This window comes from Podarcis raffonei, chromosome 7 (assembly GCF_027172205.1).
Source record: "Podarcis raffonei isolate rPodRaf1 chromosome 7, rPodRaf1.pri, whole genome shotgun sequence".
Taxonomy (NCBI): Eukaryota; Metazoa; Chordata; class Lepidosauria; order Squamata; family Lacertidae; genus Podarcis; species Podarcis raffonei.
In genome coordinates this window covers 48,180,610-48,207,362 of record NC_070608.1, presented here as the reverse complement: position 1 = coordinate 48,207,362, position 26,753 = coordinate 48,180,610, and the positions used below count along the sequence as shown (strand labels likewise).

The window sequence follows — 26,753 nt, the reverse complement described above, 5'->3', positions numbered from 1 at the left end:
CAGAGCACTATTGAATAAAAGTTTAGAAAGGTTTAATTCCACTGATTTGTAAGAGAGTTAAGCAAGTATGTATCTCTCTTTGGGATAAGCTAAAGCAGTTAGTTTTAAAGGGTGTGGGTGTGTTAAAGTCTATGCACCAGAGACACTTGGAGGGCAGTCCTTCTCCACAGGAAAGCTCCTCCCTCAGTGGAGACAGGCAGGATCCAGAATCTTCCGTCTTCCTCAGTGGAAGATTGGTTGGTTCATCTGCAGCTCCTGAGAACATAGCCATTTATCTTCATGTCCTTGTCTTGTCTTGTTTCCACCTTCCTCTTCTTTACCTCACTTCCCTTCCTTACTGGTTCTCACACCACCTGCCTTCACCTTCCTTCCTTACCTGTGGAGCTCTAGCCACAAGCAGAGAATAGATGCGATGGTGTTTCATTTTCTTTATCATAGGCATACCATACTTGCACCATTCTCTTCCTCTGGAGAGCTTAGAACAGTTTCCATTGGCTTCCAAGCTCTGATCAATTTCATGTTTCCTCCCCTAGGCTTTCTGTGCAGTTGAACCTCAGGACTTTTGCTTCTAGTGGCCTGATATATTACATGACTCACCAAAAGCAGGTCGATTATGCAGCCCTTCAGCTACAAGGGGGAAAGCTTTATTTTTCATTTGATCTTGGAAAGGGTCGGGCAGTAGCCTTTCATGGAGCAATCGTCAGTGATGGGAAATGGCATACGGTAGGTGGGCCAAATGCCTGCATCCAGCCTTGTTTTAGGTCTGGGTCTCCTGCCTTTCTTGCATACTTTCTTATGTTGGAAAAATAATTCCCAATTAAGTATTCTCCTCTTGCACTATTTCAGAACTTTTCATTATCTGCATGTCGGTATTTTTAAAATAAAAATAAAATTCTCATTAAATGCATGGTAGCTTTTGCATTTCTTTACTAACGCACTGTGCATTAAGTTATCCAAAGGCAATAATTTGCTGCAAAATGTAGTAAATAAAGATTGCATTGGTGTCTAGCATTGGAAGAAGCAGAAAACTTAAAATAGTCATGCTCGTCCCACACAATATATGGAACCCTATTCTTAATTGGATGTTTCCTAGTCTTAACTATTGGTGTCATCTTACAAATATTGTATCTTATCTTATAGGTGAAGACAGAGTATACTAAAAGGAAAGGTGTTGTCATAGTTGATGGGCAGGAATCTGCAGCTGTAAATGTTCCGGGAGATGGAAACACATTGGATGTGGATGGGAAGCTGTACCTAGGGGGACTACCCTCGGCTTATGCAGCCAAGAAAATGGGAAATGTAAGCTTTTTCTCTTTAATTGTCCTTTATGTCTATTGTCTGCCAGGCAAATCAGGCTGCATAACAGCATTCTGAAAGAAAACAACAATTTGCAGTGCATTGAAACACAAAATCCGTGCAGGAATCGTTGCACACCAATGACTTGTCAATATCAGATGTTGATATCAGCAGCATGGAAGTTTTGGTGCTTTTATACCATCGTTCATCCCTCTCACCTCTTAGGTCTGAATGTGTTTAAAGTATGCAAGTCCTTTGAATCTTTATTTTATTTAGAAAGATAATAGCAAGAGCAGTGATTTCTACCTAAGCTTTGCAAAGTGTATCAGTGTCTGAAAGAAGCAGCTTCAGCTTTCACTGTGTCTGGAATGAGTAGAAGCTTGTTCATAGCCATAACAAAAGCAATATGACATTTCTGAACAGTGAAAAATGTATCCTGTAACCAGGTGGGAGCTCCCAACATTATTTCTTAAATTAAATAAACTTCTGGTGGTCTGATTTTTTATCCCAGCAGTGGTGCTGGCAAGAATGGAGAATTAACTCTTTACTACAACCTGTTTTCTGAATTCTCCTCTCCCTCTATTTCAGTAGCCATCAAGGAATTTGTATTGTGTATGTGTTTTTCCTTCTGTGGAGCTAATAACAGGATTCAGTTTAATTTAGAAATTCACATTTCAGCCCAAAAGTAGGATTATTGATCTGTTTTTATCTATTACATTTTTTATTCTGCCTTTTGCTCAAGCTCAGATATCTGGTTTTCCTCCCCATTTATTCTCACAACAATCTTGTGAAGTAGGCTAGGCTTAGAGACTGTGACAGGCCCAAGATTACCCAGCAACCTTCATTGCTTAGTAGAATCATGAACCCTGGACTCCTCAGTGCTGGTCTGGCTCACTAATCACCCTGGCACTTTGGTTTGTTTACAGTCTGGACACACATTATGTGCATTTATGCTGTTTCTTTTCTTTTTATGTGCTCACAGCTGTGTTACTAACCCTGATCTTCAGTGATTTACAGTTCTGAAGCAGTAAGGTTTTGCAGTGTGTATGTGTGTGAGATGTATGTACTGCATTAATCATGACACTGAATTGTTTGCAGATTACTCACAGTATCCCAGCATGCATTGGTGGAGTAACCATTAATAGCAAACAAATGGACAAAGAGAGCCCAGTCTCAAATTTTGCTGTGAATAAATGTTACGTTGCAGCCCAGGAAGGAACGTTTTTTGATGGAAGTGGTTTTGCTGCCCTTGGTAAGCAACAGATTGTTTTGCAAACCGTTTTCCCCAAGCAAAAATGAAATAATACAGTAATATTCCATTATTCTACACTTCCACTCCTGTATTGATCCCCTGCTCCAGTTTTGCTGATTCCATACTGATAATATGTAAACAGCTACTGCTTAATTCTGAAACATAATTACTTAATTGATCACATTTCAAGTAACTGTTTATTGGTCAGAAAGAAAAATAATAATTGTATTACTAACCATGGAGCAAGTAAAAGCTTTACGATATAGCAAAATTTAGAGGAAGCTTTAATTTGTACTTTCTCCTACAAAACCAAGCCATTTAGCCATTATTTTACATTGGAAGTGTGCCAGGAGGTAACCCATCCTGTCTCGACAGCTGTTTCTGAGCCACTTTTTAAAGGCATTCATCTGTTATAAAATGGATTCTTATCTGGTGTACCTGAAATGTTTTGGGCTACAACTTTCATCAGCCCCAGCCAGCAATAGGGGAAATGACTTTTTTTAGATAGGTTTCACACCATTCAATCAAAGCCCTATTTAACAAACAACCAAAGACTATAAAATGCAACAGCATCATGCACGTATATGTTCTGAGAAGTACTGGTAACTTGTATTGTGACTACCCCAGAACTTTTCAGCAGTGCGTATCTTCCACAGTCAAAAATGTGTATCTACTTTCACCCACATAATCAACATTACATCTTTGGGTATGGTGCAAATTTTGGGTTGCGTTTAATGCAATGCTATATGAACATGACATTAGAGGAAGGATTACTAACTCCCAACTTTGTTATTTCTCTCTCTTTTTAAATAGTTAAGGAAGGCTACAAAGTCCGATCTGACGTTAATGTTACATTTGAGTTCCGCACCACAGCTCTCAATGGAGTTCTTCTGGGAATTAGTAGTGCTAAAGTAGATGCCATTGGATTGGAAATAGTTAATGGCAAGGTGAGTTATAAGGTCGTGTGAAAATGTGCTTGTGAATCAATCTTGACAAATCTGGCAGGGGTCTGTTAATAACAATCAAGGAGAATGCATATGTAATGTGTAATGCTGGAAGAAAAAGCTGGGTCAGTTATTAATATGTGACAGAAAAATGTTGAATGCAGAATTTGTTGTGAATGTAGGTTTGTCTACTAGTTAGCTAGTATGTTTTAGCTATCTCTGCGAATCATACTTCCGTGTTCTCCTACACCAGTGTTTCCTCCCCATTCGCCTCATTCTGAGTATAATACTTATTTCAAAACCGTCTATTTGGGGACTTTAATTAAACAATGAGGAAGTTAAGGTCTCTAAAATAAGATGATGAAAAATGTGAAAGTTTTTTTAAAGAAACAAAACACCCATTAGACATAAGTTCCATGGCTATCGTTTTATAAATATATCCATAATAAACCTGAGAAGCCTAAAACTTAATTATTTAAGCTGTTTTGTCAGATAATACATTGCAAATGAAGGAAAGCATAAACCATCTTGAGAACCGTCAAAATACATCTAAACAGTTTCAATGAAGCCATCTTCAAAGTACTATTTTAGGTTCCTAGGAATTTTTTCCATTAAACGAAGCTTTTGTGGAATAACTTGAACCCTCTATTACCTCTTTCTGTTTTCTCTGTCCCTCTTTTCTCCTTTGCGCTTTTCAGCTTATATTAAGTGGGACGAGGGGAGGCTTTTGAGTGTGAGCAAATTCATTAATGAATACGTTTCCACACAGAAGGTCAGAGAAGGGGACAATTGTTTCATGGTTTTACCTCCTAGAAAGTTTTGTTAGATCAGGAGAAAGATTAATTTTCCATCGTGGTAAGTACAGGGGATTAGATATGGGCTTTGATGATGCCCCCAACTCTGGGGCAGCCCTCCCACCTGATCTGCCCAGAGTGTGCAGTTGTCCTATTCAGCCCTGCTTACTGCTAGCTTGTGCTCATCCAGAACTGCCTTTTCCTTAGTCACTGGTGAGTCATGGCCACTTTGGCTCCTCTCCCCACCAATAAACACTCATATGAAGGATGTTGATGTAGCAGCAGTAACACTAGCCTTGCCAAGGAAGCCTATTGCAATGCTTCACCCCACCCCACACCCAGCATGAGCCTTCAGCTGGCATCTATCTAGATTCCAAGGAGGCCATGCATGGGAACTCCCCAGCCCCTTAGGGAGCCATCTTGACTGATGACAGTGATGATTCCCATTTATGAGTTGCCTCCTATGCAGCATATCAACGTGATCTCGCAATATAATAAAAACACATACAAAACAATTGCACACATAGAGCCAGTTAACAGCAAGTACGTATATGAAAACAGTTTCAGACCAAATCCGGACACCAGCTGGGATAAGAATCGCTGCTTAGAAGGCTTGTTGAAAGAGAAAAGTCTTCAATACATGCCAAAAGGAAAATAGAGGTAGCACGTATCTGATATTTATTGGGATGGATTTCTAAAGGTTAGGTGCTGCGACACTAAAGGCATGATTCTGACATTGTGTGGAGTGGTATGTGCAAGATGCCCTTTCCTGCAAAGAACAGGGATCAGATGGAGATAGAAGAAATGAGGCAATAGTTTAGTTTCTAACATAATAATTCCTAGGAGAGAAGGCACCCCGCATGCTAGAGTTCTCCTTCAAGGCGGAGTGTTGATCCATCACAAACCCTTAGCCTGGGTTAGAAAAGGCAATTGGGTAGGACTCTAAAAATAGGGATGGCTCCTGGGAGGCCAGTTTGGCCTCTTCCTGATAGGGAATAGTCTCTTGGGCATTACATACTGCTCAACTGTCAAAGCTACCGGCAGTGAGCTTTGAATGAATTACCAACCATTTGGTTAAAATGAAAACTTTCCCACATCATTATTGAGAAATTTGTTATATTTAAAAGAACAAATCTTTTTCTTGCCTTCTTCTATTATTGTTGCATGGCTGCTGCTGTGTAGGTTTTATTCAGTGTCAACAACGGAGCTGGTAGAATAACAGCTACCTATGAGCCCAAAGGCACAACTGGTCTGTGTGATGGACTGTGGCATAAACTCCAAGCAAACAAAAGCAAGCATCGTATTGCTTTGATAGTTGATGGAAACTTGGTTCAGACTGACAATCCACATACACACTCCACCTCTGCAGATACGAACAACCCTATTTATGTTGGAGGATATCCTGGTATGTTGCTTTCCTCATTTTCAAAATGCAGAATTATTATTTTTTTACTTGTTATATTTTCATCCCACCCTTGGTTTGTGTTCTGGCTGACTGGTGGTGCAAATGCCATAAAGCAGCATGAAGTTGGTAAAGTTAGAGAATGTCCTGCTTGATACTTTATTTTCCCATCTCCTCAGAATCTGGTTCAAGCCAGGTTGGGGCTTCATATGAATTAGCAGCTACGTATAAGGGACGTGGGTGGTGCTGTGGGTTAAACCACTAACCCTAGGGCTTGCCAATCAAAAGGTCAGAGTTTGAACCCCCGCGACGGGGTGAGCTCCCGTTGCTCGGTCCCTGCTCCTGCCAACCTAGCAGTTCGAAAGCACATCAAAGTGCAAGTAGATAAATAGGTACCGCTCCGGCGGGAAGGTAAACGGCGTTTCCGTGCGCCATTCTGGTTTGCCAGAAGCGGCTTAGTCATGCTGGCCATGACCCGGAAGCTGTACACCGGCTCCCTCGGCCAATAAACCGAGATGAGCACTGCAACCCCAGAGTCGTCTGCGACTGGACCTAAAGGTCAGGGGTCCCTTTACCTTTTTTTATAAGGGTATAGGCACTCCCTACAGTCCCCAAATTGCTGTCTGGTAACTAGTGCTATGGCAGAAGGCCTGTTTCTCTCCCGCCCTTTGTGCATGGTCCTGCAATGGAAATCCTGTTGATGGTAAAGGGGAGAGGGGAACTACTGCAGGCTGTGAGGGGTTTTTTTACTTGGTAGTGTACAATTTTAATCTCCTCCTAACAGCAAACAGGCTCACTGTGTTCTTTCATTTGTTTTCTAGCTGATGTAAAACAAAACTGCTTGACCAGTAAGAGCTCATTCCGAGGGTGTTTGAGAAACCTTATGCTGCTTAAAAGCCAACAGGCAGAAGCCTTTGACTTCACTGAAGCCTTTGACCTGCATGGAGTTTTTCCACATTCCTGCCCTGGGGCTGAATAGTGAACGGTCCATCTTTAGATGTTTCATCTGTTTTTAATGGAGGGAAAATGTTTTAAATGATAATCCTGGTCTCAGCAATATCCATGTATTTTCCAACTCAGGACAACTGTTTTTAACCAGAACCTCTACGATACCACATTTAATTTTTAAAGTCTCTTTGTACAACAGATACCTCTACTAAAATGTTAACAGCATTGAGTACTGGTTTTCATTTTGGGTGAAATTTGTTTCTTTCTCTCCTCACCCCCACCCAAAGTGTTTACAGTGTATCTTCTGCTGATTTGTTGTGAGAGTATTTCATTTGGCGTATATTGGTTTTTCTATAATAAAGCTATAAAATGGGGCCCCATGCAGTAAAACATTATTTCAGGCTGTGTGTGTTTTGTAGCTGTAAAATGTGACTCAGAAAAAATGTTAGGTAAAGGCACAAGCTGGAGGAATTTAGTAGGAAGTCAATGCTAAAATCTTGAGCAGATTCTGACCATAGCATTTCAGTAAATCACATCTGAACGCTACCGCTGAAAACTTCACACTGGTAATGCTGCTAATAATTTGTATTCTGTATAGAAAAGAAGCTCAGCTGGAAGCTCACACTTAGAGAGGGGCCAGGGTGCAGAGCCAGTTCTACTCGACCTATGCTGAAGCAAGTGCATATCCTTAGTGGCCATTTGCTCCCCATTTATATTGCAATGAAAGCACTGGAGGCATAATGCTAAGGTTCCTGTTGGTGCTGTGGATTTCTGCAGCCCTTGTCACAGACAGATGAGAGAGTTGGCAATCAGCAGAATCACATGGTGCAACTTTTCCCTGGACTAGATAACATTTAGGATTGTAGATGTGGAGGTTTGCATGTTTGAATGTTCTCCCACAAAAATGTCCTGCAAATAGAAAACTATCGTGCTAAGGAGAAGCCTGGACAACAGATCTTCATCACAGAATCCTAGAGTTGGAAGGGATCATAAAGGTCATCTTGCCTAATCCCCCTGCAGTTCAGGAATCTTGCTGAATGTGGGGCTGGAACCCACAACCCTGATGCTCTACCAACTGAGCTATTTATATTTGCTGTGTTCTGGGAATGACTTGCAGACAGTGCTGTTTTTCTGTTAACAACATTTTCCATCCCTCTCCAGAGCATTTGTAACAACTGAGGCCCATAGATCTCATGTACTGCATTCTGGAAGCCTCTGATTGGCAGGTCACGTATGTAGCCTGGTGTCATTGGTTCACTTTTTGAAGTGGACTAGAAGATATAAAAGGTAAAAAATCTTATTTGGATTGCTTCATTATTATTTGGTTTTATAAATATAGTTTCTACTTATGAATTAGTAAAGCACCCATGTTTCCTTCAGAACTTAATAATGCTTAATGCAGCTGATATGAGACCACTGGTTTCCAGAAGTGAGGTGCAATCCTAATCCCTTACCTGGCAGAAAAACCCCACCGAATTCAATGGGACTTCTATCTGAGAACATGGTTAGGGCTGCAGCCAAAGTCTGTAATATCTGTTAGAATCTAAATTTATTCTGGGAGCACTCAACTAATTTGGAAAGCTTAATGTCTTCTTAAAACCCCTTTTAAGGAGTTAATAGGCATGTTTGTTTGATTTTGGAGTGTAGGTTGGTTTTCTTTGCAGCAGATCACATCATGAACCATTAACTAAATTCACTGGGATTAATTCTTCAAGCATAAGACAACATTTTCATGCCTCCAAAAATCCTGGCCATCTAATACACAAACAAGACACAACAAAATATCTTATTTATTTGGTTTAGGAATACAAGATTAATCTAAGTAGGCCTATATATCAAGTCCTTTTTATGCATTTCACTTTTAAGTCACTCATTTTCAGGAAGCCATGTTTTAAATACAAGATGCAAGAAAGAATGTAAGAGGTTTAGTTGATAGCATTTTAATTGTTTTCCTGAATTAAGTACACACATGCTCTACTTTCTAAATCCTCTGTGTTTAGTCAGAATGCTGTAATCAAACATTCACAACAGATGGTCAATGAAAACAAATGCTAACAGATTTCATTTTAAAGGAGTGTTTAAATACTACTAGAGTATTATTATTTTTTAAGGACTGCTTTAAAAAATGATATGCCTCTGACATTAGCTTCCAGCTGAATTCAGTATGAACAGAAATGAAAGTGCAGAGGTTGGGTTTTTTAATCTAGTACAATACTTAAGACATTTAACACGTTAAACATTAGCTAAAGTCCAGATTTAACCATGGAAAAGAACACATAAAAACTGCAGAATGATAGTTTCCCCTCCCTATATAATAGAAAAATGGATGTTGCAATAGAAGGGAATGCCTGCAGCTATACAAATATTAGAATCTGGGTTTGGGGGGGGCATCCTTGCCTTCTATCAAATGAAAGAGCAGCCAATGCACACTTGCCTTCATGCAGCCAGGACAACAGCAGTGTGTAGGTGCAGGTCACTAGCTGTACCTGCTGTCAGCTAGGCTGAAGGGAAGCAAGCAGCTTTTTGTTTGCTTCTCTTTACTTGCTTCTCTCTATTCTGGGGCCTATATGATAGGTCGGGGAAAATTGGGTTGTGGGGATAAGCACCATTAGGAACATTACCCCAGAGCCCAATTTCACTTTCCACCTAAGATAATATATGGTACAAGTGATACTGTTTGCTTGCAACCTAAAGGGGTGTATGTGTCTACTATACATTTTGGAAAGTTGTTAAGCTATCGTAACCAAATTTTGCATGATGCTTCCTGAGATCAAGGAGCAGGCTTTTTCATCCATGTTAGATGAATCAAGATGCCCTCATAAACCTTTTAAAACTGCACTTATTTTAACCACTGATGTCAGAACTGCAGTGATTTTTTTGGTTCCTCAGAATTCCCAAGCAAGGCCAGGTATGCAAGGCTGCTAGTGTTTATAAAAAGAACAAAGTTGGCTTGATTACGTGAATAATTTGCCCACCTCTCCTGGAGTCCTTTAACTGACAATGGGAGAGTATCCATTGCAGCTTAAGAGCTGACCAAATTGACAGCTAGAGCTCTCCAGTATCTGTTTACTTCCATCCCAGTGTCTGTCTTCCACTGAGGAAAGTTTTGTAGTTTCTGATGCACTGTGGTGTAGGTTAGAAGAGGCAAGTGTGGTTGGCACAGCACCTTTCCAGTTGTGCTACCCCATCTTGATCCTGATCAATGGCTCAGTTGAGAAACTGGGTTCAAATCTTCCATAGGGTAGACAGGAAAATATGGGGAGATGGCTCTTTCCATGACCATACAGATATGAATAGTTGACAAACTGAAATAGAAAGCATTGGAAAGAAGCACTGGTGGAAAATACTTGGTCATGTGCAGAGAGGTAAATAGTGGCACAGGAAATAAACACTGATATAGTTCCAGCTGATTGAAAGTTGGGTAGTTAGATAAAAGACAACCATTGTGTGAACCAGATAGCACTTCATGACACTGAAGGGAAAAGAGCTTCGGCTGTTAAAAACACACAGATAAGCTTATAACACATGAACATCAAAAAAGACCAGGTTGGAAAGGTAGAGTCAAGAGCGGAAAATGCATTCTCTTAACCTTGCCTTTCACTCCTGTGGCAATTTAGCACAGGTTCATACATGCAAATAAAAATTAATAATAACTCAGTAAGCTTGTAGTAAAGGGAAAGTAGAACCCACAAGCTGAATGTCCCCACATTTTGCCCCCAAGCTGTATGCACACCTCCAGAGGGGAAGTTTAGTTAGCACTGATCACATGTAGTGGGGAAGCGGCTGGTGAAATCCACCCACCCCAATGAACAGCTGATCAGGGCAGACTGGGTATTTGGGTCCTTTTGGATTAAATGCAAAGGTGCTGAGCATGTATTAGTCTAAAAAAAATAAAATACAATGAGGTAGTTTGCACTGTTAAGACATGAGCAACTGATTGTTATAGAATGTTCCAGTACTTCACTTGATCTTAGCCGAAAGACTGAGAAGCCTTTTAAGACATTTATTCTGTTTTGTACAACCACAGGCTCTCCACTCCCTTCTGGGCACACAACAGAGCTTTCTCTCCTGTCCCCTCCAACTCCCTGCATGCCTTCAAAATCAGCACATAAGGAGAGTCCTGCTGGTGCAGCATTGGATACAGCCCACGGAGTGTAAACTTTGTGCCATCTCTGCCTAATATCCCTCTAAATGTTTTGAATTGTCCCCCTATATCCAAAAGTTACTACATCAATATATGCTACATTGATTTCATTTAATGAAATCAATGGCATTCAGATTGTTCAATGCCATCCGGAAAAAAACTATGCCGAGGCCTATTGAGTTAGTGCACTTGCTAGTTATAGTTCAAAATACCCACCCTTCTTTCTTTCCATGGCCCACAGCCCAGCTTTTTAAGAGAAAACCAAACCACATTGAATTAACTGTGTAATAAGTATTTGAATTTAAATGAGATTCTGCTTTGCATCTTATGAGGTTTACCAAAAAACCCACAAAAATCTTTCTACAGATAGGAATAAAAATGGAAATATAGATTCATGCTGCAGAACTAGCCTCCTATTGCAACCACCAGTCAGTTAATACCTCTCATTGGACATCCAAATTTCTCCCTAAACCTATCTAATTCAACTTAATTCAAGGCCTGATTCAGCCAACATTAGGCAATTTTCTTTTTTCTTGTTATGCAAGAGATTTAAACACATAATTCTCCAGTTAAAAGTGCTCAGTGTTGTCTGGATTTCCCCAAAGTTTATACACGTAGCCTTCAATGTTTTGAGACCTTTAATACAAGTCTGGGGACTCATCTCTCTTTTTTATCCATATATTTGTATGGTGATAGTGCTGCAGTTGTGACCCATCTTAGAGCAGGCTGGGACCTGATAGTGAAGGGGTAGCCAATGTGGAACTGACACCTTCTATTATCCTTAAGCCATTGATCATGCTGGCAGTGGCTGATGAGAGCTGCAATCTGAAACATCTACTTCTGCAGTAATGGGCCCTGACCCAACAGATGAAAACCAATGGTCTAAAATGCCTCTTACTAAAAGCACACTTCATTAAGGCTCTGATTAAAAGAATCTAAGATCACTTCTCCCATATTTCTAAAAAAGTGAAAGAGAAGCCATTGTTTTAAACACTGTTGGTTCAAAATTAAAAGGCAAAAGAAATAAAAGGAGGAATGGGCACCTGTCGAATAAGTCATCACATCTCATAGGCTGAGAATGCTTAACAGTATGGCTGGTTTTTTAAAGCAGATTTGAAAATTTCATAAACAATCAAGGCCTCCATCTATCATTTAGTTCTTTCCAAGTGGTTCACGTGTAGCTCAGTCAATAGCACAGTATGTGAAATGAATGTGTTACAAATCAACTTGTATTACTTGTTACACATTAATTTGAACATTGGTAAAGTCAGAGAAATGCCATTAAAATGCTGAATACCTATATGTTTATATACATGCACAGTAAATTAACAGTAAAAAAAAAATGCCTTTACACAGTAGTTTCCCCCTTCTCATTGGCAGTAGTAATAAGAACTGAGGCACAGGTATTAACATTTGACAATAAAAGCTTTCCTTTCAACATGAATAAGTTGTCACAGAATTTTGGCACTGTCTTTTTCCACGCGGGTGGCTCAGCGCCTAGGGCTTGCCAATCGAAAGGTCGGCGGTTTGAATCCCCGCGGCGGGGTGCGCTCCCGCTGTTCGGTCCCAGCGCCTGCCAACCTAGCAGTTCGAAAGCACCCTCGGGTGCAAGTAGATAAATAGGGACCGCTTACCAGCGGGAAGGTAAACGGCGTTTCCGTGTGCTGCGCTGGCTCGCCAGATGCAGCTTGTCACGCTGGCCATGTGACCCGGAAGTGTCTTCGGACAGCGCTGGCCCCCGGCCTCTTGAGTGAGATGGGCGCACAACCCCAGAGTCTGTCAAGACTGGCCCGTACGGGCAGGGGTACCTTTACCTTTTACCTTTTCCATATTGAATGATACTTCCTCTTTTCCTCTGACCATCCTTTGTCTCCTGGGAGGCCTCAGAATTTCTTCCATATAAAAGGCAGGTGGCAAGATAGGGAAAAAATCCAGTTTTTTATATTCTGTTAAACAAAAAGTTCTATCTATATTCCTTCATGTCAGTTGAAACAGGCACCAGTAAAACCAGTATTAAAATGTACTCATTTCAAAATAAATTATTATAACAAACCCTAAGGTTGGGTTGTATGATGCATTGGAAGGGACAATATTATAAAATATGTTCAGAAGATCATGCAGAGTAGCAACTACTTTGGTTTTATCCTTAGCAAGATGGCTCTTCTTCATGTGGAAGCTTTCCAACCATTCTTTTGGCATTTTCAGAAGTGATTTGCCAAGGTGTCTTTTTACAAGTTTCAACTTATTTTTGGTTTTATCACCCATTCCGCTTGAGGATTTGCATGGTAAACATCCAGCATGTAAGCATCTGGATCCAAACAGTGCTGTCCTGAAAGAAACATAGGATTAAAAAGAGAGTTTTTAGATTTGTTTATAAGCTGTGGTAGATTTTTATAATTCAGGGACAGGGAACCTGTAGCACGTTCTATACTGCTTGGAGTACAACTGTCGTCAGCCCCCACCAGAAGGCTAATGGTCAAGGATGACAAGAGCTGCAGTTCAGCAACAACTGGAAGACCACAGATTTCCTTCTCCCTGTTCCACTATAAATCCTCCATAGCTGTAATGTGTGAATTCTACATTTCCTGAAACATCTCCTTTTGCCTTTGAATGATGCTCGAAATTCAGTAAAACCATCAGCGTACAGGAACTCCCATAACTGCAGTAAATGCCACAAATATTTATCTGCTGGCCTTGTAGTTTCTGTTTGAACTGGGGACTCTCTAAACAGTTAAAATGTGTTCCAATCACATTTTAGGTTTTAAGAAAAACGGGGATTGGGGCATAAGGAAGAACAAATTCATTTTCTGTGCAATAAATGGACATACGTAAAGGTCTTAAGGGTGCTCCTGCAGACACATAGAAAATGAAAAATTGTACTCTTCCTACCTGTCCCTCAACAAAGCCTGTGAGCAAGAAGTTCTATTTGTTTTTTCATCTTTCACATTCCAAACATATCTTAACGTTTAAAAACTACAACATTATGTAAATTTGACTTTACTAATTATTGAAATAATTAGGGTTTTTTATGCCCATTTTTGTCCCTACTCAGGTTGGGGCCTTGGGGAGATGCTTTTATTACCCACTCTAGCTAGAGTACTGGCAGGAGTACTTTCATGGTAAGCTATACATGAGGTAGCAGAATGAGACTTTTAATGCTACCCCATGATTCCATTATTTCAGTAGTATGTGGGTCAATTTCGCCTGGCAAAGCTAGATGACTCTGCCTTGCTTGCTGCTCATCACAGTTGACTTTAGGCACATATCTAAAAGCCAATCTAGAAGAAAAGGTTGTTATTGTTTCGATTTAAGTACTAACCTATATTTCCTCCGATTTCATGTAAACTTTGAATCTGCATCTTCTCTGATGATCCGTGGCTACAAAAGAAAACAAACAAAACATTAACAATCATATCCTCAGACTGCTGGTAGTGGTAAAGTTTAATCTGATGGGATTTTAACCACCTACGGAGTGCCCTGATGGGCTTGCATCACCTGCCTCCCATAATGGTCTCAGCTGTCGTCGTTTGGTGCCCAGAGCCAACAAATTATTGGAAGTTGTTTGATGACTGGTGAAAACAAATTGGGCTGTAAACTGTGTGCCTGCAAAGCAATCACCTGGCTGCTTTACATTAGCCTGACTCTTGCCAGCTCTTGCATGTGTGAAACTTGCATGTATGAGCAGTCAGAAGAATGTAAAGAATGAATGGAAGCTTCTCTCGCTCCTCACACAGTTAGATAAAACTGAAGTTGGAATAATGAAAAGAATAGTATGGTTCTCCTCCAAAATCTTCCCATGAGCTGTTGCTCATCTTCTTGCTTTTACTCACCTGTTTTCACAGTAAAACCGTGCCAGAATATCTTTGGCTTTTGTTTGATTGTTCAGCTGGATTGCCATAGAGACTTTTGAATGCAATGGAGCATGAACTCTTATCACCCCTTCTGGTATATCAGACTGTAGAAACAGAGGAGAAAAACAACTTGCTAAAGTCAACAAATTGGTTGGGCAAAGAATCCTTTTCAAAGGCAGTACCATCCATTCATCTAATATAATATGGGATAGCTGCTAGTCTTCATTTTCTGAAAAGCCCTGGGACCAATGAAAAAGACTCTAAAAGGAAGCTGGGGGTGGGGGGGCAGAGATAGGTTGTTCTCCCCCTCCCACCTTTTGCCCTATGGAGCCCAAGTCCAAGCAGAACTTTGATTTGGTGTGTTAGCCACTACCCGCCCAGTAGAACTGCACTGCCTGGAAATAAATTAAGGCATGTCTGGGCCATTTGAGTAGACTGTTGGTGGCTCTTAATTACTTAACTCATTCATATTTTAACACATTATACCCTGCATTTTAGAGAACCCCCCCAAGCAGATAGCAACAGAAAACAATTCAGCTAATGTAAGTTAAAAAACAAAATTCAAAAATACCCTTAAAAGCAATTTAAAAAAATACAGAATCAAAATAAAACAATGCTTAAGAAGGGCAAAACCACACAGAACAAAAACACTGAGCAGGAATCATGCAAGGAAAGTGCTGAAGAAAGACACCAAGGCATGTCCTAGGCTCCAGCTGATGTCTCAGACTCCACTTGGAGCCCTCTGTATGGGGTTCATGCCTGAATTATAATACAGTGGTAATGAGGCATCTGATCAAGACTTGTATTTTAAAATGAGCTTAAAAAATATATTTGCAGATGCTTGTGTGTTTTTATGCCAGGCAGAAGACCAGCTGGCTAAAAGACTTTGGCAGATGTTTATCCTCCTGGACAAGGGCCCCCCTGATTTATAGCAGGAGCCAAAATTATCAAAGTTGTAAAAGGAAATTAGAGGCTGGGAGCAAAAGGTTATTGACCCTACATATTAACAGAATACAATCAAGCTGCAAAAGCACTAATTAAGAGTTGGTAAATAGTAGGATTTATTGTTTAACAAAATATAATACCATGTGTCTCCCATTAGAGACTTTAGCCACATTTTCCTAAGGTTAAAGGGCAAGAGCTAATAGAAACAGCAGCTGGCTTGAAAGGGGGGTGTAAATTTAAGGAGTTGCTTTTGGAAAGTGTTTTTACTAAGTTCCTTTTTACTTTGAAAAGGCCTTTGCTTCTAAAAATCTATATATGTTATATATGAAATATATTGGCTTAAATGTAATTATGCAAAGGATTTAGAAAGTAAGAAATGTTAGATTCTTATTTCATTGATGGTGTGTGAGAATGTGAACCCAAGATCTCTAAGACAAAATATAAGACAGAATGAGCATCTGTTTTAGCCATCTGTTTTGGAGTGAATAGGGCAATAGGGTAATAAGGGCAAAAGGTGATCTGGTAATTAAGGTGCCTTGTTGAGACAAATGTAAGATATATGGCTACTTGTTTGCCATTTATAGATAGAAGGAAATATAGCTCTTTGTCTCCCATAAAAGGTAATAGGAAATGGGTGTATCTTTTATGATTGGTTCTAGCAAACAGCCAATAGGAATTTCAACCAGGCTGATTGGACAGAGGCAGCCAAAGGAGGAGCAAGGGGGCTGGGCTGAGGAAATATAAGTGCTGGCCATCAGGGCTGGAGTGGGCAGAGCTTTGGTAACCATATACCACTGTGTCTCTCATTTATTTGTCTGACAAATAAATTATTATTTTAATTTCTCTATTGCTGCGTTGAATATTTCATTCCAGCTAAGTGTTAACCACAAGCAGGGTGCTACAGTAACTCGGGTTACATACTCTTCAGCTTACACACTCCGCTAACCTAGAAATAGTGCTTCAGGTTAAGAACTTTGCTTCAGAATAAGAACAGAAATCGGGCTCCGGCAGCGCGGCGACAGCAGGAGACCCCATTAGCTAAAGTGGTGCTTCAGGTTAAGAACAGTTTCAGGTTAAGTACAGACCTCCGGAACACATTAAGTACTTAACCCAAGGTACCACTGTACATCTGTCCTTCAGTAGTTGAATCTTTGCCACTGGCACAATTCATTGTGTTGGCTTCATCCTATAAAGCCCTAGAACAGCCTTTCCTATATCACATTCTTTTAATGCCATTGTTACAAACTGCCTCTGGCATAGTTTTTATTTAAAAGAAATAAATGCAACTAACTAACCACCACAAACAGTAGAAATATTAATACCACCTCTGTTCTTTCAGGCCTCTCCCGTTCCATAGTTTTTCTTCTCAATAGCCTTCGCACACCCTTGTCAAACATCAGCTGTCTCTTTGTATTGTTTATGGCAGCTTCGTTCATCTTTCTCACCTGAGATATCAGAAATGTTGGAACCTAAAAAGAAGGGAGAAAATAAAACTGAGTCTGCATTACAAATTACTTCCTAAAAGCCTTTCCACCCCAGTGCACACACACACTCCTGGAACATAATCCTACTGTAGAAAATCCCAGTGTACAATCTTGAAAACAGAGGTCTCATTTCAACTTCCTGAAAAGAAGCATGCAGAATCTTAAGTGGCATTTTCTGCACTATCTCATCAATCATAGCTTTCATCCCTGAAATTGAAGTAACAGTTCTGGCTGTAAATCTACTTATTCAGCTTCTTAATTCTCTACAGAGAAAGGTGGTGAGTTCCTGCAATATCCCCTTTTAAGCCTTTTTCCTGCTGCAAAGTTCTTGAACGTACCAATAGTTTGACATGCTAACAGTGCACTTATTACAAAGCTTCAAAAGTCCCATTTGTAACAAGGTGGATCGAGCCCAGCCTTCATGGTCTTGCATAATGACAAATCAAAGAGATTATAGATGAAAAATGCTTGTCACTACTGGGTTATCATTCTTCCAGCTTCTCAGACTTCCTGCCTTAGGTTTCCCAAATCCTTGCTAAATACTAAGAGAAAGAAGCTTTAACAAATATATCTTTCATGTGTGCCTCTACTACAGCTGTTCCCCTGATTTATTACTTTAAAAGAAATAGTTTGCCTATAAATGCTCTGTGTGCTTTATATTTTGCACTTCGGTCTCTATTTCTGTGAAATTACTAAACATATCTGCATTAGTTCTCAGCCTGGACTTGTTCAGCTTGTATGAAAAATTAGCCGCCTCAGCATGAGACTTCTATGAAACTGAAATTAGCATTTGTAAAAATAGAGACGATGCATTTGCAAGGGTCTCCAAGACTGCAAGACAGAGATTAAGCTGGCATGAAGCCTGGGTTTTTTTTTTTACTACTGGAAAATGGTACTTGGTATATGCTCAGAGGTGCTTTCTCTTGCCAGCTAGACTGAATGTTCAGAAACAAGTGTGAGAGGTATCATTGATGATCCTCAAAAGTGGATCTTCTTGGTCAAGAAACATGGTCATTTAATCAAACCTGGAGAAGTAATGTTCATCTGGTATGCAGAGACCAGTATGCAGAAAAGCCAGTATGTTGCTGTGCAAGAACAAGAGGAGTAATCTGGAAAGCCTGCAAGCGGGAAAGCTATACCTGAATGGAAATTCATTCGTATCTTAATACACAAAAAGAACTATTTTAAATTAAGCCCTAGCTGCCATATTTTTCAAGTAACAGAATTTTATCCATTAAAAAAAATCATTATAAACATTCTTAACTGCTTGGAGTTATCAAGGTAGCATATTCTCTAGCATCAGTTTTATCACCTTTTTGGCAGAGCTTCTTCAGAGTTTGCTTCCATAATTGATTAATTAACATTAATTAATCAAAGTTATTATTTACAGCCCAGCCACTCTGGGCAGTTTCCAGTATATATAAAAACATGATAAAACATCAGATATGAAAAACTACCCGATACAGGGGTGCCTTCAGAAAAACAAGGAATAAACTCCACAAGCGTTCTCCATCAATGCATTTCCATGTTTTGAAAATATGCGTCTGTTGGATTCTGCCCGGCACCCATCAGTTAAAATCACAGGAGCTCTACGAAGGAGATGTGATAAGTCTATTTAACATTAATAATAAGACAGAATAAAAACTTTTGCTTACCATCCACAGGATATCCTGATATTTAATCAAAAGTCTCACGACATGTGCTGTAGTGGCTGCTGCTAGCATCTCTTCTTGGTTTGCACGTTTGCCTTTGTAGATGAAGAGGTTTGGGGCAACAATCATGGATACATTCCATAAAGTCATTTTGTTTTTCCTTTCATTTGCAACCACCTTCTTCAAGAACTGTAAAAGGGCCTAGTAGAGAGAAGGCTACTCAGACTCAATTTACTGGATCACAGAGACCCTTTAGGGTGTTTCCTGACCTGCATAGCTATTAATTTTATTCAGTTTAGCCAAAGTAAATCATAGAATTGGAAGTTGGAAGGGACTGTGAGGGTCATCTAGTCCAACCCCTTGCAATGCAGGAATCTTTTGCCCAACATGGGGCTTGAACCCACAACACTGAGATTAAGAGCCTCATGTTCTACTGAGTTACACATAAGCTAAGGGTGCCTTTTCAATGCATAGTTCAGTACTGCATAATTATGCAGTAATGCATAATTATGCATAGTTCAGTACTGAATTGTGGCACTTGCAAAATAAATATCAAAGGATGCCTGAAATTAATCAGCATGCACAATAATTCATGAATAACAAATCAAGGTGCCATTGATGTTATTTAACAAGTTATTCAATTCGACCTGCAGGTACTTCCACTAAACATATTGTGTAAAGATATGTTTCCAAAACAGTGGACATACTGGTGGGACCTGGGCCACTTTCAGGTGGGCCTGAGTGCTACCACAGCCTCCCAGTGCCTCCTCTCTTGCCACCACAGCCATGCTATAGCCTTTTGATTGGACCAAGGACAGCACCTCCTTGCATGCTGACTAAAGGGTGGCCAGGAGACAAAGAAGTTCCAGGGGAGAGGAGGGAAGGGAGGTCTCTCTCCTTTGAGGGGAAAGGACTAGAGGGGTTGAAGGAATTTAGAAAGTGAAATCAAAGGTTGATATTTATTATTATTAATAATAACAAACAGTATTTTGGGTTGTGAGGCAAAGTTAAAAACTGGGTGTGAAAAAAGAAGGGGAGGAGAAATTACAGGACAGTTAAAAACACACCGAAAGGTATGCAACAGTGGAAAGGGCAAAAATATATAAAAGGCCTTCTTCACTTAAGAGTCGCTGCATGGCACATTCTTTGTAAATTGGGAAGCAGAGTCACAATACCTTCAGAGCAAAGGTTTGTGCTTAGCGTGAGAAAAACTGGATCTATGGAACTCCTTGCCAAAGGAAAATGCTGTGGCAAATAATTTACTAATTTCCAATGGTGAATTAGATATGAGTAGACAATTATGTCAGTAACTCTCAGCTGATTATGCCAAACTGTCTTCATTTGCCACTAATCTGTGACTGACTCTGCCCTTGCATCACCATTTTGTGACTGGCGGGCTTCAGCCATTTCACGTGAGTGCTGGGGGCGGTGGTGGTAAAGAAACAGAGAATCCTTGCTGTGAAGCCTTTTTGTAAGCTTGCGAAAGAAGGAGTTCCGTTAATTACAGAAATAATTCAACTAGCCTTCTCTACACTTTCCCCACAGGAAAGCCTTTTCCCGAGCTGAGGAAAGGAAAATGACAAGTTTGGGGAGTTTTTGCTTCTAGGTTCTACATATAGAATTGGCTCGTTTAAAAATAAACAAATACAGATGGCAAACCTCATTGAGCAACGTGCCTACCTTGGCTGCGTCCCTGCTGGCATCGGGAAGCAACATGATCAGCAAATGCAAAGCTTGCAGCTGTAATTTGACTTTGGAGATTTCTAAGAATAAAATGATGGGGGAGAGTCTGTTAATGAACCATCTGGGGGAAAGCCAACACTTTATATTTATATTTGGGGTTTTTTTAAAAAAAATTACCGCAATACCTAAGATACTGGCTTTGGGCTGGATGCAAAAGCCCATGCAATGTCGTCTTCTAGTACAACTGAACTTTACCCCTTCTTCCCTCTGCATCCACACACCCCAAACTGGCGGAGGAGGGTGGGAAAGGGAACTCCCAGAAGCGCACAAGGGGGGAGGACAGGGGAAATCATTCCCCCAGGCAAACAGAAATGCTTGAGCTGACAGAGTGATCTCCTTAGCTCTGCATTTAACCTCTCAATTTAATCCTACACACAGCAGGTTGTATTAAACGAACTTTTACCCATCGAAATTAACAGCCACGATTAACTCAAGTCCATTAATTTCTGCATGTCTACTCTGAGTAAAAGTTAGTTGATTGCAACCCAGTTACTTGAATGTAAGTCCCCCCAAAACTAAGTGGGATTTACTCAAGAGTAAACATTCTCTCTCTTCTTTACACACTGTATCAGGCTGATAATCCTACATAAATTAAATCAGAAAATGTTTTGGTTTTCAAAGGAGCAAGTCTCTTAGAAGGAAGCCTTGTATTCAGGGACAAATTCCCTTCATACTTTATCCTTTGGGTCACGAGCAGGACATCTTTCACTGCAGGCATCCCATCAACTCTTCTTTGATATCTCAGAAAGCCTGCCCTGGAGTTCAAAGCAGTCTTCTGTAGAACATAGCACATATCAGTCTCAAGGTAAAACAATATAATTCACTTTCAAATATTTTTGTGTGCGTCACATTGTTTAACGGTGTTCAGGCCCCAGTTATCATTAGGTCATAGATTTATTGTTCTGTTAGTCTCAGTACACCATATAAACTCATCTCTGTAAATATATATTGGGATTGCCATTTTCTGGCAGATTTAAGTCTTCAAATGGTCTGTATTCAGGGTCTTATATTGACTGGAGGATGCAGAGACAATGTATGAAGTTTTTCCTGCTCCCTCTGACTTGCTTTTAAAAACAACAATTCAACAACTTTAATTCCATTCTACTTACTTTCCACTAAAGTGATGAAAGCAGGCAGATATTCCACAGTGAAGAGTGGGCTTGGAAGGTCTCGTATAAACATCTTCAGCAGACCTGCTGCATCATTGTTGCGTACCTGATCCCAGTCAAATGTATCTTCATCAAATTTTGCTTCAATTTCTTGGCGAAGGCTCTACAGGACAAGACAAAAATGGCATTTATAAATTACTGCTAATAAAGAGAATTCTGCCTTTTTAATTTTGCCATATCCTGTTTGGCAAGAATGTAACATCCTGAATCAAAGCAAACACTAGAATAAAAATAAACAAATCTTTCTCTTATTAAATTTAAGCTTCTGAAAATCATCTTATATGGCTTGAATATGATCTAGTACCTATTTAGGTAGCTTTTTTTAAAAAAAAGCCGTAATTCTCAGCTGTTAACTGTCAAAATGCAGAGTAACATGCTTTTGTTGGTAGGTGGCAGATGTTCCAATTCAGGGGGGGTCGGTACATGGAGGAAATTAGACACAGCCCTCAGGACACACCCTTTATGTGCCAAAACAATAAATATTAGGCACAAGGGAACTCCAACTTGGGACTCGGGCAACAAATCCCAAATATTTTTATTCCCCACACCACTAAGACAGAAAATGTGTGCAGTCACAGTGACATAAGCTGGCTGGGTCCTTCCAAAACAAACCAGACAACATTGCTAAAAACAAAAGAAAGACAAGGGCTTTAATTGTGCCTTTTAAGGAGAAAAAATGCAGGGAGGAAACTGATTACAAACAAACCAAAACATAAAAATTTATGTCGCTGGCATGGGCTGAAATGCATCTGGAAAGTTATGTGGCCTAGAATGGAATTCTGATGACTCTCATGTAACCACTTCAAAACCATGTATGTATAAATTTAAAAAACTAGTCATGTTACCCTGCTAGTAATTGTATGGGTTTTTTTATAAAAAAAACAACACACCACCACCACCAAAGGACAACTTAAAACTGTATTCGCTAATCGTTCTCAAAAGACACAATGTGTAGCAACAGTCTGACTTTGTGTGGTGGTTGGCAGGGAGCTTGAGGGGGGGAAAATAAAATAAAGAGTTTTGGTTGGGTTGTTATGAGCAGGATTAGATTTTACATGCTGGTCTTAAGTTCATTGTGGAATATTAAAATGGCTTAAAGAAGAAGTTACAAAAGGGTAGTTACTGCACAGCTCATACTGATGTAGGGAAATTAAAGGTCAGGCATGATTATAAAAAATTAGTAAAATATTTCAAGATTTGTGTCTCAAGCAGAGGCCAAAGGTGCCGAGGAAGTGAATGAGAAGTCATGTGTGGAAACGGGTCCAAGTTCTCCGCCATGTAGCAGCCAGGGCACTATGCATCTGGTCCTTTTTAAAAAATCTGAAATCCCATGAGTGAGCTGAGGCCTTGGTGAGTGAGGGGCACTGAATTTAGTCCCACCTCCCTTGGTTGCCAGCTTGCATTTTCAGTGTCAATAGCTGCTCTTCAACAATGAAACCTTGTCTCCTAAGCATTTTGTCTTCATTCTTTTCCCCATCTTGGTCACACACAGTCCAGTTTAGCTGACCTATCAGTTTCAGTGGACTCGAGTTCAAGCAAGCACTAGTTATACAAAATAGTTTTATGCAGCCTTACACAAGCAAATGCTTTTATACAGCTTGCCCACTTTCTGTCTTTGAAAGCTTCATTGGTCTTTTAAAATAGGTGAGAAAAACCTACATACTTTAACTCTTGAAGCAGATCCAGGCACTCGAAGAATTCCTTCTGTTTCCAGACCCGTCTCTTCAAGCTTGAGCAACAGCTAAAGTACCACAGACAAAAGATACTGTTTGTTGGTGCAAAAATGAAACATTCACAATTTGTTGAACACTCAAGTCTCTGAAAACATGAAATGGTAAGGCTGCAAAGCTAGCATAAGAGTTAGTAATTTTTCTGTCATTGGCTAGATATCCACTATTTTTAGTAGTTAGATACTCCAGTCACTGTACAGCTTTTTATACAAGAAGATCCTAGTTTTTAAGTGAAATTAAAGAACAAAGTATCTCATGGCATCTTGAGGACCAAAAATGTAATAAATGTCAACAAATGCCATAAAACCCTAAACCAGGGGTCACCAACCTAAGGCCCATGGGCTGGAAGAGGCCTACAGAGATCGTTTGACCGGCTCATGAGCTGCCCCCGATCTGAGGTGCCCGCTCGCATGCTGCACTAGAGTGGCGCAGTGTGGCGCAGGGACTCGCTTCCGCGGTGCTGGAAATCCAAAGGGCATGAGAGGTAGATCTTGAGATATGGGCAGTTTGGTACAAGTAAAAGTAATCCTCACTTCACCTGGTCCCATTTTTTTTAGGGCTTTAAAGGTCATCACCAGCACATTGAATTGGATTAATTATATGAGAAGTCACCCCAGTTATTTTTCCCAAACCTCACAATAAAGATTCAAGCTCAAATGCATCTAAAGTGAAAGATACATTTACACAAAGAGGGAGGAACTGAAGTCAGTTTGCTCCACTCACTTTCTGAAAGATGAGAGGAACTTTTATTCCAGGAATCTTCTTCTGATCATTTTCCAGCAGGACTGCTAGTGGAACACCAAAAAGGCCATTTTCTTTAGAAAGAGAATTTAAAATGAGTGATTAATAACATGTTGCTGATAAATGGCATAAATTACTTACATATCAGTTAAAGGAACAACCAAAGAAAAGAAAAAAATCTCCACAATAAATAGGGGGAAATTATACAGTAAAGTCCTGTGAAGCGCTATCAATTTACGTTCTGTAAGTCAACAAACCTAAGAGTTACTTCATCCAGCCCACATTCTACCAGCTTCTCTGCTCTAATATCATTGGGGACTTTGTCAAAAGCCTTACTGAATTCAAGCTACACTACATCCACAGCATTCCCTAGATCCATCAAGCTTGTAATTTGTATCAAAAAAGAAATGAGATTCGTTTGCCCATGCTGGGTCTTAGAAATCACAGCATCTTTTTCTAACTGCTCACAGACTGACTTTGTGATGATCTTTCCTGGTCTCAACGTCAAGCTCACCAGTCTGGAGTTACCTGGGTCCTGTTATTTCCCTTTTTTGAAGATGGGGACATCTTTTGCCCACCTCTAGACTGCAGGGACCTGTTCTCCAAGAATTCACAAAGATTATGGACAGAGGCTCTGAGATTACACCCATAAGTTTCTTTAGCACCCTTGGGTGCACCTCACCAGGTCCTGGAGATTTGAATTCATTTAATGTAGCTAGGTGTTCCCTTTCCACCTCTTTTTGTATCTTCAGCTGTAGCTCCCTCCTTGCGTCATTTATTCTGTTATCACCAGGTTGCGCACTGCTTTTGTTTTAGGTGTAGACAGAGGCAAAGTAGATGTTGAGCAGTTCCACCTTCTTTCTGTCAGCCAATAGCATTTCTCCTTCTTCTCCACGCAGAGGACCTACTACTAGTTTATTTTTCCTCTTGCTTCAAACATAGCCAAATAAACCTTTATTATTATTTTTTCTAACCTCTCTTATAAGCCTGAGCTGATTCTGAGCTTGGGCCTCCCTGACTTTCTCCCTGCAACTGTTGGCTACTTATGTACACTATTTCTTCAGGATTTCCCCTTTCTTCAGTTTCTTATACATACCCTTCTCACCCCATCTGTAAGCTGCATCTGCTTTACATGCCCTGACTTTTCTTTCTTGTTGGAATTGTCTGCAATTGTACCTCTAATATTTCACATTTAAGAAACTCCCATCCACCTTGGACTCCCTTTTCATTGAGTATTTCTGACCATGGGATCTCACCCAGTAGTTCCTTCAGCTTTCAGAAATCAGTCCAGAGAGTATGTCCAACTACACTCAGCTTTCCCTTGCCTATGCATAATAAAACCCAAGAGGACATTATCACTTCCACTCAAGGTTCCCAATACTTCCACTTCCTCGATCAGTTCCTCCCTGTTGGTGAGGACCAGGTCCAAGATAGATGATTCCCTTGTTGCTTCTTCCACCTTCTGGGAAATAAAATGGTCAGCAGGGCAATGGAGGAATTTGTTGGACCTTACATTCTTGGCAGACTTTGAGTTCCAACAGATATCGGGGTAGTTGAAGTCTCTCATGACTACTATATTTCTCCTTTTTGAATGTTTGGTAATCTGCTGTAGGAAGGCATAATCCAAGTCTTCAGTCTCTAGTCTTAGCGGTCTATAGCAGACACTGACAGTAAGACCACTGTTGTTTCCCTCTCCTATAATTGTGATTTATATACTCTAAATCTCATGCTCCAGGTCATGGATCTCTTCACATGTGTATGTATCATTTACATATAATACTCCACCTCCTCCTTTCCTGTTTGGTCTTTTGTTTTATAAACCCTGAGTCAATAAATACATCAATTAGCATTTATATAATGTTAGTGACCATCAGAAACATTTAGGTAACAGATTTATATAATACCTTGTTGCTACTACTACTATTAATTATCCCTCCTTCACCTTAAGGTCCCAGGGCAGGTTATGTTAAAAAAACACCTGTACAGCACTGTCAGGGAACTGCCATCTGAGACGCAGGAGGTGAAAGGGCTCACAGAGGGTGAGAGAGACCATTCAGCTGAGGAGGGGACCAGCAGGGGGAGAAGTGGAGTTCCAAGGGAAAGTGAGTCGGAGGGAGGGCTCAGGGATACTTCAAGCGAGAACAGTGGGGAGGTTTCAGGACCTCCTACAGGGACACCCACTCCTCGCAGGAAACTGTCACGCCGAGAGTCCAGAAGACGCGTTTCCGTTAAGGAGCTTTTATGCTGGAAGAAGTTCCGTAAACGCCCACTGTCCGATTCAACGAGCGACTGATGGAGCCATGCTTAAGGAGCTCCGTCAGAGACAGAGGTTTGTGGACTTAGCCAAACTCTGAGGGACTAGGATTTTACGCACAAGCAGCTCACCATCCCATCACAGCAATCGGACAGTCCCTGAAAGCAGCTTGTGCAAAGAGGCATCATGAGCAACCCAGCCGGAGCCGGGGGAGCAGGAGGAGCTGGAGAGGGTCCAAGCCTGGAAGAAAGGTACAGGGTGTTGGAGCTCCAGCTAGCGCTGCAAACGGCGAGGCTAGAGGAAAGGAGGGCACAGGATGCAGATAAGACAAAAGGCGCCCCACTAGCAAGAAAGATGCCAGGGTTGGTGCAGAAGTTTGGGGGGGACCCCAGGAACTATCAAGC

General features: G+C 40.5%; 2 protein-coding genes across 2 annotated transcripts in view; one reads left to right on the top strand and one right to left on the bottom strand.

Moving 5' to 3' along the window:
- LAMA1 (laminin subunit alpha 1) overlaps positions 1-7,010 on the top strand; it is an 89,725-nt gene extending 82,715 nt beyond the window's left edge. The window contains exons 58-63 of the mRNA XM_053396500.1: positions 534-723; positions 1,141-1,299; positions 2,395-2,548; positions 3,362-3,495; positions 5,469-5,691; positions 6,510-7,010. Coding sequence (XP_053252475.1) covers positions 534-723; positions 1,141-1,299; positions 2,395-2,548; positions 3,362-3,495; positions 5,469-5,691; positions 6,510-6,667 — 1,018 coding nt within the window. The 3' untranslated portion in view covers positions 6,668-7,010. The remainder of the gene's footprint in view (positions 1-533; positions 724-1,140; positions 1,300-2,394; positions 2,549-3,361; positions 3,496-5,468; positions 5,692-6,509) is intronic.
- A 5,689-nt stretch (positions 7,011-12,699) lies between these two features.
- The window catches only part of ARHGAP28 (Rho GTPase activating protein 28), a 59,629-nt gene continuing 45,575 nt past the window's right edge, over positions 12,700-26,753 (bottom strand). The window contains exons 8-16 of the mRNA XM_053396499.1: positions 24,078-24,169; positions 23,288-23,365; positions 21,565-21,727; positions 20,393-20,475; positions 18,716-18,913; positions 16,902-17,045; positions 14,611-14,735; positions 14,100-14,158; positions 12,700-13,109 (exon numbers count right to left, since the gene is read on the bottom strand). Of these exons, the coding sequence (XP_053252474.1) occupies positions 13,018-13,109; positions 14,100-14,158; positions 14,611-14,735; positions 16,902-17,045; positions 18,716-18,913; positions 20,393-20,475; positions 21,565-21,727; positions 23,288-23,365; positions 24,078-24,169 (1,034 nt within the window). The 3' untranslated portion in view covers positions 12,700-13,017. The remainder of the gene's footprint in view (positions 13,110-14,099; positions 14,159-14,610; positions 14,736-16,901; positions 17,046-18,715; positions 18,914-20,392; positions 20,476-21,564; positions 21,728-23,287; positions 23,366-24,077; positions 24,170-26,753) is intronic.